The sequence below is a fragment of the Panthera tigris genome, chromosome D3, assembly GCF_018350195.1.
Source record: "Panthera tigris isolate Pti1 chromosome D3, P.tigris_Pti1_mat1.1, whole genome shotgun sequence".
In the NCBI taxonomy this organism is placed as follows: domain Eukaryota; kingdom Metazoa; phylum Chordata; class Mammalia; order Carnivora; family Felidae; genus Panthera; species Panthera tigris.
Genome location: NC_056671.1, coordinates 32,172,398 through 32,186,305, shown reverse-complemented (window position 1 = coordinate 32,186,305; position 13,908 = coordinate 32,172,398). Strand labels below are relative to the sequence as shown.

At 33.3% G+C, this 13,908-nt stretch overlaps 1 protein-coding gene across 6 annotated transcripts in view; it reads right to left on the bottom strand.

Moving 5' to 3' along the window:
- Positions 1–13,908, bottom strand: part of CEP76 (centrosomal protein 76) — a 41,016-nt gene that overhangs the window by 25,172 nt on the left and 1,936 nt on the right. For all 6 annotated transcript variants that reach the window (XR_006209701.1, XM_042961455.1, XM_042961454.1 and 3 more), the window contains exons 3-9: positions 13,155–13,236; positions 12,316–12,540; positions 10,878–11,063; positions 9,380–9,477; positions 8,684–8,812; positions 3,893–4,081; positions 712–878 (exon numbers count right to left, since the gene is read on the bottom strand). Coding sequence is in view for 5 of the 6 variants with exons in the window: in XM_042961455.1 (XP_042817389.1) it covers positions 712–878; positions 3,893–4,081; positions 8,684–8,812; positions 9,380–9,477; positions 10,878–11,063; positions 12,316–12,540; positions 13,155–13,236 (1,076 nt within the window). In the remaining variant the exon portion in view is untranslated. The remainder of the gene's footprint in view (positions 1–711; positions 879–3,892; positions 4,082–8,683; positions 8,813–9,379; positions 9,478–10,877; positions 11,064–12,315; positions 12,541–13,154; positions 13,237–13,908) is intronic.

Below are 13,908 nucleotides of genomic sequence, written 5' to 3'. Positions count from 1 at the left end.
ATGAGAATATATTCTATGTATAATCATTAAGATCAAAAACATTCATCTCAGATAATACAATTAAAATAATTTAGCTACATATTATTAGGCATAACTAACCAAAATGATTATCAACCAGGGAAAAATTCAGAAAAAGAAGAAGACGGCCCAGGGCTGAGCCTTTAAGAACTCCAACATTTAAAGACAAGATAAAGGAAAATTGAGAATAGCCAGACAGGAATAATGAAAACTGAAAGTGCTATGGGGAAGTTAAGGAAAGAAATGATCCTAGCAAGGAGGGAGCACAGAACTCTAAAAAATATGATGACAGAAAAACTAAAAAAAAAGTATACAGTGGATTTACCAATGTGGAGTTGGTGACACCAAATTTTCAAAAGAAATCATGATTTACAACCTGAGCTTATTTTTAGGCTTGGGGAAAAACATCAGAAAAAGAGTATCCCAATTACACAATTGAAAGTAAAATGTAATTTTTTTTTTTTTTTATTTTTTTACCAAAATCATGTTGGTAAAGAATATTCTAGGTATATGAATTTTCTTCAAATTTAACAGCTTTTTAACTATAGTAATTTTTTACATAGTCATCAAAAAGGATCCAATAATAAAAATTATCGGTATAGGCCTTTGGGTACCACCAATATAAACAAAGAACTTATAATTTAAAACATATGCATCTTCATTTTAATATCCTTGTAAGCTGAGTTGACAAACCTGTGTCCCGTTAAACTCTCCCAAAAAGTGACAGTTCCATCAGTTCCACAGGTCATAACCCATGCATGAGGTATTCCTTTTGCCTTAGTCCCAACACACACAAAGGCTTCTAATCCATATCCAAGAAGAAGACTGCACAGAAGATTAGCATGATCTTCACAGTCACCCTAGAAAATGAAATAAATTTAAGTATTTATTCCTTCACATTGTTTCCTCATCAAATATTCAAATACGAAATTATAATAAAAGGGAATATTAATTTTTTCACTTTTAATCATAAGTCTAGTGTTAAGCTGAAACAATGGTGGGGGGGGGGGACAAAATACACTAATTTTAGAAGACCCTAAATTATTTTACACAGTCAGTGCTCACAAACCTGATAGTCATAACATGTATACTTTAAGAGAGGGCTTTCAGGGGTGCCTGCCTGGGTGGCTCAGCAGGTTAAGCATCTGACTTCAGCTCAGGTCATGATCTCATGGTTCATGGTTCAGAAGTCTGAGCCCCACATTGGGCTCTGTGCTGACAGTTCAGAGCCTGAAGCCCACTTTGGATTCTGTGTCTCCCTCTCTCTTTGTCCCTCCCCTGCTCGCCCTCTGTCTCTCTAAAATAAATAAACACTAAAAAAAAATTTTTTTTTAAAAAGAGAGCATTCATATCAAAAGTTTATAAAAACTCATAAAACATAGAAATGCAGCAAGATTTTAAAGATGATTAGCTAAAGGACATGAACAGACAAGATGACAAATGATACACTGAGAAATGTAAATACATGGGAAAATACTCAAAACAATGAGTTACAGTATCCATATGTAATCATCTTAAGGCAATAAATACTAGGAAAAATGAGAGAACAGAATGCCAACAGTGGCAATAATTATGGTAGATTATATATAATTTTCCCTTCTATTTTCTAAATTTTCTTTGACAATGTTTTATTACTTTCAAATCTTAAAAATGTTATGAAAACCACAAAAATAGAATATATCTTATATTCTATAAAAAAATCAAAATATTAAACAGTAAGGATGCAATTATATTAAGATATGTATTTAAGTGTAGGACTGTGGGTAATTAATATACAAAAGCAAAAATAACAAGTTCAGGGTTAGCATGGGGGATGATTTCTTTCCCCCCAAATTTTGTATTAGTGGCCCTGCACTGATTTTTTTTTAATGTTTATTTATTTTTTGAAAGAGAGAGAGAGAGAGAGAGAGAGAGACAGAGTGTGAGTGGGGGAGGGGCAGAGAGAGAGAGAGGGAGACACAGAATCCAAAGCAGGCTCCAGGCTCCGAGTGTCAGCACAGAGCCTAACGTGGGGCTTGAACTCACAAGCTGTGAGATCATGACCTGAGCCGAAGTCAGCGGCTCAACCAACTGAGCCACCCAGGTGCCCGTGCACTGCTGTTTTTTTTATTAACTATACTAAAACCAATAGCATTTTAAAATCATTAATTGACTTTTGAAAAATATAATATCCAACCTTTTACACCCAATTTCTATACTGAGATTTTATAGTTTAAAAATTTCAAAGGAAAAATAATACTCCCAAAGATATTCAATGAAAAATTTACTCACAAGAACATCAAAAAATTGGAAGCAAGCCTACTGTAGCCAAGAGAAACAATTCCTACAATGGCAAAATAGTTAAGTAGATTTTGTATGTCAACTAAAGAAAACCTTATACGAACAACCATTTTAAAATGGAGATCATAAAAATTATAGCAACACATGGAAAAATGTTCATAGCATAATGTTAAATTATAAAGTAGGGCACAAAATTTTATTTATATCTCAATTATAATTATAGAAAGAATGACAAATACACAGGAGAAAAATATAAAAATACAAGAAGAAATGAAAAACCAGCAATAGAATTATATGTGAAATTGCACCTTTACTCTTGTAATGCTGCTATTTGTGCAAGAATAACTTTTTCAATAATTTTCAAGATTCTAATTTTAAGATATTCTTTCTCTTTAAACAAACTAAGGTGAACATAATAGTGAATCAAAGGGATGATTATTTGCTTTGCAAAAGCATTTTTTACATAATAATTTTAAGTATGTACCATTCCTACTATATTTGAAGTTAAAAAGCTAAAATCCATAAACACAACTTTTGGAAACCACAGCTTGAGAATAAATCAAAATAATTTTTTTTATAATGTTTAAGTTTTCAATTGTTTTTAAGGTAAAATCCTTCTGACAAATCAATCTCTATTCTAAATAGGTTCTACTGGATAAGCTTTGCCTTGTGAATGAATACTCATACTATTTATACAACATCAAACTAAACAAAATTATTTCAAAACAATAAAGAAATTTCTTTTCTTCTGTTTTGGTAGAACTGGAATGCTAAAGATGCTCTTATTTTTATATTATCAAAATTTTTAGAACACAGATTAGGAAATACCACACACAATCTATAAAATTAGTTTACTGAAATCAATTCATTTAACATCAATAAACTTACATAATTTTTTAAAATAAAAATCAACAATGTGTCTTTTTAAAAAAAAATTGTAATGTTTACTTTTGAGAAAGAGAGAGAAAGAGAGAGACACAGCATGAGTGGGGGAGGGGCAGAGAGAGAGGAAGACACAGAATCAGAAGCAAGCCCCAGGCTCCATGCTGTCAGAACAGAGCCCAACGTCAGATTTGAACCCATGAACTGCGAGATCATGACCTGAGATGAACTCAGACGCTCAACTGACTAAGCCACACAGAAACCCCTACACAAATTCTTAAATACATACTTATATTTGAAACTAAACACAGTACCATGCAATCCAAGACTTTTTTCCATATTCACTTTGTACTGCCATTTTCTCTTTTAAAAAAATGTATCATCTAAGTAGATTTTAACACATGAATAGTACTAGAAAGACCGCTGTTCTGGTCCCAGCGCCATCTCTAATTCACTGTTTAATTTACCTCTATATCTTAATTTCTGACACTATACTACTTGTCTCTACCTCACAAAAATCATATTACACTAAATAAGAAGCTATACAAGAAAATAAAGATGCCAAGGTTTTTCTTTATGTATTGAAAACAAAAGATTCTGACTAGTTCAAACGGACAATATATCCATTTTTCTAAGTTAATTATTTTCAAATGCAATAAATTCACATAACGAAGATGTACTGGTTTTCAATTCTATTACATATGTAGGATACCTTGTTTCTACAGAGAAAGGCCAGCAGAGTGCACCACTGTTCCTGTTTACCTCCTCCTCCAATAACCGGGGCTCTTTCATAACCAAGGACATTAACAAATCTTGCTGCTTGCCTTGGAGTATCCAAAAGCCTCCCAGCTCGAAGTGGTTTAATATAGGAACAGACTGGTCTATTTATCCCATTTTCATCCTGGGGGAAGAGAGGAAAACACTGTAATGACAGATTAATCATCCCCAATTTTAACACTTTCTTAGAACATATTAATGTGGGATAAAAGAATTCTGGACACCACCACTTATTGAATGCTGTGCATGTAATTTTTCTTTTAGTCCTCTTAACATCTCTTACTGTTTTCATTTTATAAATGAAGAAACTGAAGCTACAGGTGTTATGGAATAGAGCTGGGATTTAAACCCTGAGCTGTCTGACTCCAAAGCTTGTGACAATAAGAACTTGAACTCTCGTGATTCAGCAATCTCACTACTGGATATATATCTGAAGCAACTGAAATCAGTATCTCAAAGAGATATCTGCACATCCATGTTCATTGCAGCATCACTCACAATATCCAAGGTATGGAAACAACTGAAATTTCCTTTAATGGATGAATCAGTAAAGAAAATGTGATATTACATATACAACAGAGTATCGTTCAGCTATAAAAAAGGAGATCCTGCTATTTATGACAACATGGACATATCTGAAGAGTATTATGCCAAATGAAATAAGCCAAACAGAGAAAGACAAATCTTGTATGGTGGTTGTCACTTACATGTAGAACCTTAAAACAAAACAAAACAAATCAAAGGTTCATTTCAAGAAATAGAGAATAGAATGGTTGGGAAGAGGGAGGGATAGGGGAGATGTAGGCTAAAGGGTACAAATTTTTAGTTACAAGAAGAGTAAGTTCTGACGATCTAATGTACAGCATGATGAGTAGTTAATACAGTAAACTTGAACGTTGCTGAGAATAGACCTTGAGCATCCTCACTGCACAAAAGAAGAGTTAACTATGTGAGGTGATGGATATGTTCATTATCTTAATTTTGGTAGTAATTCCACAACATATATGTATATCAAGTCATTATGTCATGCACTTTAAATATATACAATTATATGCGTCAAGTATCCTTCAATAAAACTAAAAAAAAAAAAAAAAAAAAAAAAAAGAACTCCTCTGAAAACAGAATAGGCAAGTGGGCAGGGGATGGAGAGGGGCTCTAAGCCAAACTATTCTTTCATATTATCATACAGAATTTAATACTATGTATTCAAACAATAGCTTTTCTGATTTACTGACACAACAACAAATTATCATAGCTCATTTTGTTTGTTTCCATTACACTTGGAGATCCACAGGAAACAATGATTTGTTAACCAAGTCAACAAAGCAGAGTTTTGAAAATCGTTTTAGAAAAACATCTTACATTTCAAATACAGAATATATCCTAGGAGTTGAGCTAAAGAGCTAGAGTGCATACAAAAGTCTCTGATGACTGTCTACCACTATGCTTTTAGAGTTAATATTATAAAAGTCCACATTTCCCTTACTTCTTGATTACTGAGATGACAAAGTCAAAGGTCTACTTTCTATTCAAAATTCAAAGACAACACTCTCTATTATGGCAAGGCTCCTCAGAAATAAGACCTAACTCAGCCAACAGAAACATCATCTGTTCGAATTATCGGAACTATAGATGTCTTTTCTACACCACAAAAACATCACTTCTCCAATATAATCTCATACTTTAGCAATAAAAAAAAAAATCCTATCATTTTCATTTAATTATAATGAGAAAGTCCATGAATTCTTATATGATGCAGAGCAAAATGTTATGATTTCACTCACAAGTATGGTCCTCAACTCTAAAAGGCACTGATTTTTTTCCCTGTCCTCTCCCACCCCACTGTACCGCCTGGCTCAAACACATCCATGGTAGTCTCTAAGTCTCCATCTCCCCCATGCTATCTTAGGAATCAGAAAGAGACAGAATGAAGGGATCAGTTGAAACAAAACAAAACCTCAAATAGAATGAAGAACCAAAGACAGATAAGGAAAATAAGGAAGAGAGACAGGAAAAGGAAGGAGATTTAAGCATAGGGTATTTCAAGGTACTCATTTTTTTTTTAATGTTTATTTATTTTGAGAGAGAGAACAAGCGTGCACGTGGGGGTGGGGGGGGCACAGAGAGTGGAGACAGAGAGACAGAGAATCCTAAGCAGGCTCTGTACTGTCAGCACAGAGCCCCACATGGGACTCAATCCCACAAACTCTGAGATCATGACCTGAGCCAAAACTAAGAGTCTGACTCTCAACTAAATGAGCCACCCAGGCACCCCACAAGGTACTCATTTTTAAAACAGAAAATCATGATTCTAATTTTAGAGACAAGTAGAAAACTACTTGGATTTCTTTTACGTTAACTCATTAACTCAGTATTATTGTTAATCTAGTGTAGTATGAGAATATTAAGTCCTGAAATCACAATCTCAACATTAAAAAGATAATCTCAATCCTCAAGTGATTTATAACATTTTCCTAAAATTTAATGGCCTCAAAGATCAACTTCTATAACTTTTTAAAAATTTCTTGCACTAGAAAATTTAAAAGCTATGATTAAGTGAATTACTATTGTACTGTAGCAAAACAAGCAAGGGAGGGAGAAAAAGTACAATGATTATTAAATGTAATGACTCTGAGGATTCCACAGATGTTTGGTTAGGATAAAGGTAATTAACTGAGTAAGCCATTTAGTCCTATTCTTACAACTCCACTAATAGGGAAGGCATGAGCACCTAAAAAGTGGATGCATTTGCCCTAAATCAATCATCAATAGTAGCAGCTTAGAATACAAATATATCCTATGTTTCATTACAGCAATATTTCCTATAAATGTCCCCATAAACTAAACGTCTTGAAAATTTCAATATTTCAGCTTCTAAACCTGCACTGTCCACTAAGAATTAAGAATTTCCACTAAGAATGCCACCAACCCTATGTGGCTATTTAAATTTTAATTAAAATTAAGTAAGATTTAAAATTCAGTTCTTTATTGCATCGACCACATTCTGCATGCTCAATAGCACAATGGCTACCATACTGGACAGCAGAGAACATTTCCATCACTCCAGAAGGATAGTACTGTTATAAACTATTTCTTCTTGTGTCTGAAAGCAATGGAAATTCATTTTCAGACCATGTATAATTTAATATTATATATTATGTTATATATAAATATAATTTAATTATATTATATAATAATATTCTTTTGTTTAAAACTATAGTTTTTGTGATTGGATTGACTGCCTTAAGTAACTGGTGCTCCTTAATTTCCTATCTAATCAAATATAGAAAGCAGCAGCAAAAAACACTTCTGGGGAATAGCAGTAAGATAAACAGTTTATTTACTCTCTCTATATAGAGAGAGGTGGTCCCATCAAACTAAAAAAGCACTAGGCAAAAGTGCAACTTAATAAAGTCTCCAAGACTGAGTTGCTGTTTGATCTTAGGAAAGATTCTTCATTCCTTTATCCCTTATACTGCTTATTTTTACAAAAGTGGCAATGCCTGACAAATTGACAGTCTCATATGGTTACCATGAAACTAATGACCTACGTGGTTCAAATATTCTTACAATGAATTTTAAGAGATGAGAACTTGTTTAAGTAATATTTTCTGTATGAAAATCCCCATTCCCTGATTTGCTTAACTGCATATCTCAACCTCTTCCTCCTCCTCTTTCATTTGTCATTTCTTTGATCCACTTCCTCACCCACCCAGTCTTCTTCTGGTCCCAGATTCCACATGGCAATGAATCTCACCTCAGACTAAATAGACAGTAAAGAGCCAGTTATATTTTGACTGGTTTCTCTCCACCCCATCCTGACATCACTGCCACCTCACCTGCCCAAACAATGTACAGACAATGTGATCAGAAAGTGAGAAACCTTTTCCCTCATTTCCACCACTCATCAACTAGGCTCTCCCATTCCTAAGCTCCTCATCTAGAAATTGAACCACTCTTAGCCCATCCCAGGGTAAAGCTAGACAAATGCACAGGATTTGCGATATGTTACTCAAAATAACACCATACTATACTCATATAAAAGCATCTATAAAACACTGAATACATATAAAACATTTGAATGGTTTCTCAGAATTACACAAATTAAGGATCTGATCATAAATTTTATGCTGATTTGTTAATGAGAGAAAATGGGCATGGGATACAAGAAAAAAGAGGCAGAGATATACAATTGAAATGATGCAGTTAAATATGACTAGTCACTGGCTCAGATGTATTGGCTAAATAGAATTATTATATGTAACACTGTCTTTAAAAAAATACCCTAACAACATATATGTCTAAGCATATATGCCCAAAGCCCCAATTCTACACATGAAAACTAATACCACAAAGTATCCTAGTAGTTAATCATTTAGTACTAAGTATCAGTCAGGGACACACTCCAAGTTAAACAAAATGGGTTTTCATCTGTTTTAAATCAAATACATTAAAAAAGGTTTTAAAAAGGAATTGAAAATGAAAACCAAATTAAAACAAAGATTATGTTATGTTATTCACCTACTTAGTAAAAGAGAGTATCACAAAATCAGCATTCTATTTTTACAAATAAACTTCCATTTGTCTGGAATAAATACATTTTACAAATTCAACTTTATACATATATGAAATTTACATACATGAAATTTACATATATATGAAATTTACATATACAACAGTAAATCTCAAATACAGATGTGAACCTTTCCCAGTGCAATTTACAAACCTGTGCAAAAATCTTAACCAGCCGGGAGTTGTGTGAGGGTCGAATCTGCAAATATTCTCTCCACCACTGCTTAGCATATACAAGAAATAATCGTTCTTTCTCTGCAGTTTTCTGACGTTCCAAAGCAAGCTTGAAATTTAAAAAATATATTTTTTCAATTTCTATTTCTTCTCCTTAATTAAATACTGTAACAATTCTACATACTGCTCCCCATCTCTACCACTACCCTAATCTAAACCACCATCATCGTCATCATTTGTAAGAGCCCCTGACTTCCCAGTTTAATTTTTCTTTGAGAGAGAGCATGTGAATGTGCACATACACACACGTGTGTGTACCAGCTGGGAGGGGTAGAGAGAGAAGGAGAGAGAATTCCAAGTCAGTGTAGAGCCCGACGCGGGGCTCCATCTCAAGTATGAGATGACCTGAGCCAAAACCAAGAGTTGGCACTCAACTGAGCCACCCAGAAGCCCCTGACTTCCCTGTTTCTGCATACCCTGTCTACAATCTGGTCTACATATATTAGCCAGTGATCTTTTTTCTCCCAAGACAAAAATTTTTTAATAATCATATTGTCATTCTCTTGCTTAAAACTAATAAATGATAATTTTCTAAGAAAGCACTGTCTAGGATCAACAGGTAAATATACAACTACAAAAACAAATACACAAAGAAAAGAAATTCAGAATTATTTACCTGTGTGTTCACTACTTCTTGAGATAATGTTTGATTGAGTGGTGGGTACATCTCAAGTTTTATATTTAAAATTCCCACAGAAACTTTTGATTCTGTGCCTATAAATATAAATATTTAGAACTTCAGAGGTTTCAAGACTATGTATACTTAGTCAACCAAAGTCCAACCAAAATAATTTTAAGAATTTTGTGTTTCCACTTACATGAAATAGGTAATATTCAACATCACCTTTAATATTCATATTATTTGAGCCAGATCAAATTAGTTTTTATTTTTCACAAAGGCCTTTATCTAATTATAAGATTACCTATTTTCTGGCCTTCCTAATCACATTTTAAGGGACTTTTGGGATCTAATTGATTTGGGATTCTTAATTTTTAATCTCATTAAATGTATGCCAACCACATTTACATTAAAAACAAAGTCAAAACAACTGTTGAAATCTCCTCTCTCAGAAAATATTTATACTCTTTGTCATCCAAAGTAATTCCCATTTATTTCTTCCCATTTTTCACATCACATGTGAGTACAAATTTTCAATCCTTGCTTGGATTTAAGGAATCAGAAAACAAATACACTTTATACCAGAACTATTTACTATTTCACTGGTGAATCACTTGTTTCTTGGTCATTATTATGATAATCATGTTAGGCCTATATTTGAAGACAAATAATGGGTATCTCTTTTGAAAATAAATATCCCACATAAATTTTTTTCCCCTACTTTCTATTTAAGGAAAAACACATTCTGGGTCTGACTTACCAAAATCTAAAGTACTAAAGCTATACTGTCCACAAGCCAGGTTTGATTCTGTGACTTAGTTTCAATACCAAACTAATTCCCTTACAGGTTATGCATAAAATACTGGCAATTTCATTTTGTTTTTCACTGTTATTAGCAAATACAGTATGTATTACACATCAAGAAGTACGAAAGAGTCCAAGGAGACAATGGTAAGACAGGTACCACCTCTGTCCTCAAAGAGTACTATTCACTCACTGATCCTGTCAATGAGCAAGTTAACACCTCTTTGAGTCCCACACTCCCACATGTAATCGGATGGAAGAATATCAACTCCACATCTGAATTACTGCTGTAGGAAGACACTAGTACTAATGGGGATGCACTGAACATTGGAGTGTGCTGAACTATAAGATTTTTGCGTATGCATGCATGCATGTGTGTGAAATATCTTAATTTTCTTTACAGCCTTACATATTATCAGATCGATATGGAGAGGAGAAAAAAGCTATCAAAATTTCTCTATTCATTTCCCATAAAAATTTTTTTCCTTAAGACAAGGTCAGATTGACTGTGAAGTTCTATAGTCATAGCACACTTCAAGACATTTCCTAAGACTATAATACTGGAGTCCAACTGTAATTCTAATGAAATTTTTACATGTTTCCTTCTTGGGTTATAAAGGCATTCAGAAAACATAAAATGTATTTACAAACAAACTGGTTACAAAAAGGTAACAGTGATTAGTTATCATACCTACACCCATAAGTTCCACAGTAAGACTGGTCACTCCATTTTCTGAGCCCAAAACTGATCGCCATTCAAGAAAATAGGATGCTACTAAAGTAGTCTCACCAAATATGTCTGTTTTGATTAGCACCATATGAACTGGATCGCTTATTGATAACATTGTTGTTGAATCAGCCATTCTAGTTCCATCACCTGGCAACATAAACCAAACAAATGCACCACATTACATATTCCATTATGGTCAACGTAGAACAGTTCTATTGCAAAGAATACTAATAATAAGCTTACATAAAACCAAATGAAATAATTCAGTAATGCCTCAGAAAGTATGCAACAAATTATAAAAAAAGTACTATCCCAAATTTGTCACTAACTTTTGAGAAAACTAGAATAATTGTGATGAGTCATCTAGTTACTCAATGCATATCAGGGTTTTTCATCCCTAAGAGATAAGTCTGTTCTTTAAAAGTACTTAACTAGGGACGCCTGGGTGGCTCAGTTGAGCGTCCAACTCTTGATATCAGTTTGGGTCATGATCTCTCGGTTCATGAATTTGCGGCCCACATCAAGCTCTGCATTCACAGCACAGAGCCTGCTTGGGATTCTGTCTGCCTTTCTCTCTGCCCCACCCCTGTGTGCACACACACACTCTCTCTCAAAAATAAATAAGATAAACTTAAAAAAAAATAAAAAGCACTTAACTAAAATCTACCATAATAAAAAGCCTTCAAATATGTCAACATTAACCCCTAAACTACCTTTATCCCTAAACCTCCAGAAATAATCACTGTATTATCTACACAAAACTGAAAGATTGGCACCCTGGAGCCAGCATGTGAAGCCATTAACAGCCTAATTAAGGCAACATTTTTCACGAGGGGAAAAAAATTTTTTTCGTAGTGTATTAACCATCTTAGGTAATCTAAAATTCTAAAGGTATAATTCTGTAACTTTGCTAAGTTTGCTAACCAAAACATAAAATACATTTACAGAAGCTATGTAAAATAATTATAAGAATCAACTATCACAACTTTAAAATTATGAGAATTATAGATTCCCATCTAAACTTTTTTTATTTTTGAAAGTTATGTAACATCATAAATCTAGCCATCTTTTATAAATGAGTAGAATCATGACTCATCCTCCAATATATCCTCAGCACTTGCCTAGTATTGTATAATGCACCGAATAGGCATTTAAGTGTTTATTACAAAAGAAGCAACCATTAAAGCAGTAAAAAAATAATCTTCAAGGAAAACTAAGTAGAAAATAAAGTAAGAAAGGCAGGTGGAAGTAGATTTTATAAAAAAGAGGGGAGAAAAAAACACCTAGGGAGATTTACTCATTTTAAATCTCTCATTACAGCAAAAGTCTTATGGTTGTTCTGCAATAAAACCTAACAAAGATTTACTCAATTAAATGACAAGTTATTACTGCTTCTTACCCAAGCTTTCTCTGTGTACTTCAAGTAAAAAGCCATCATGAAAATCTGGTTCACAGGCACATGGAACAGGTTTAGAACGAAAACGTTGGTTTCGAAAATGTAAACATAAAGTAAAGGTTGAACAAACTTGTCCCGGTAAAGGCTCAGGTTCTTGTAGATGTTCCAAGAAAGCTTTTCCACCCAAAACCTGAAGGTAAAGATACCTCCGTGTTGGATCAATATTAGCTGTAAAGTGTAGCAATATATATGAGGAAACTGCCAAATAACTTAAGGAATGTGATCAAGACAATAGGAAATAATAACTTGACAGAAATAAAATCAAAGACTAAATAAAAAAAAAGTAACACATTTACTGTATACCAGGACCATTTGCAACCAGGGAAGAATAGATACATAATAAAATATTTTTATCTGAGTTTATATGCTGGCTACTCTCTCCCAGCTAGAAAGGAGTCAGAGCCAATGCTTAAGAAATCTACTTTTTAGTTGCTTATCCAACACTCCTTCACCTCCACAAACTCAGACAAATATCAGCTCAGCAAGTATACTTATTAAGTAATTACCATTAAAAGACTGTACAGTGTTTATAAAATACATTATTAAAACATGAGCAACAGGTGATCCTGTTTTTGCTTCCACTCTGCTACATGTTAAATCTTCTGACATAATACACACTTCATGCAAAACAGAATCTAAGTTTTTTTGGATGATTAATCATAAAAATATTAGTATTTCATTCCAGAAAGAAAAAATGTTTTCTACCAAATACCAAACACTACAGCACATCAATATGTAGTACTATCCAAAATGAAATCAATGTTAAAAAGAAATACACATACTTTTTTTTAACAAGGTTGATTGTCTATCAGTGAAACAAACAGGTTGTTTTGGAGAGGAAGGGAGTTCTTGATCAACACTGTCCTAGAAAGGCAGAAAAAAATGAAAAAAAATTAGAAAACAAAAAATATAACTAAGCAAGGGAATGGCAACAATGGAACTAATTAAATAGTATAAAGCCCCCTCAAGGAAACTTTTCCCAGCCTAATTAAATAATTACATAATTAAAATAATGAAAAGTCTGCAAAAAAGGTGGTGTTACTGGTCACTCCTAAAGTTTGATAAGTAATTAAACAGCCTTCAACCAATGTCCACAGAATGCTAAAAACAAATTCTTAAACAAGGGTAAACTTTTTCTAAACCTAACATTTGCCTTATGATTCCACCATGAACTAATTTTAACAAGGAAATGACATTCACATAGCAGAAGCTGTTACTGGGTCAATTTTTAAACAAATGGGTTAATAAACCTCAAAAACCAAAAAAAGAGGCTGTATTAAAAAATTATTCCCTGATGTATTATGCAGTCCATCCAATTTTTACATTATAATACCCAGATATTGAGGTCACAGTTTCTCATTATTGCCTCATTTTCAAAAGGCCTACTTACTAATTTGTGCACTGAGAGACTATCATCCCATTACTGACCTATTTGTATGAAGAGATTTGAAGGTTCTTACGCAATCATTTTTTTAAAGAAATTGATAATTTGTTAATCACAGACAATGGAGTTCCAAAAGAATGTATTAAAAAAAT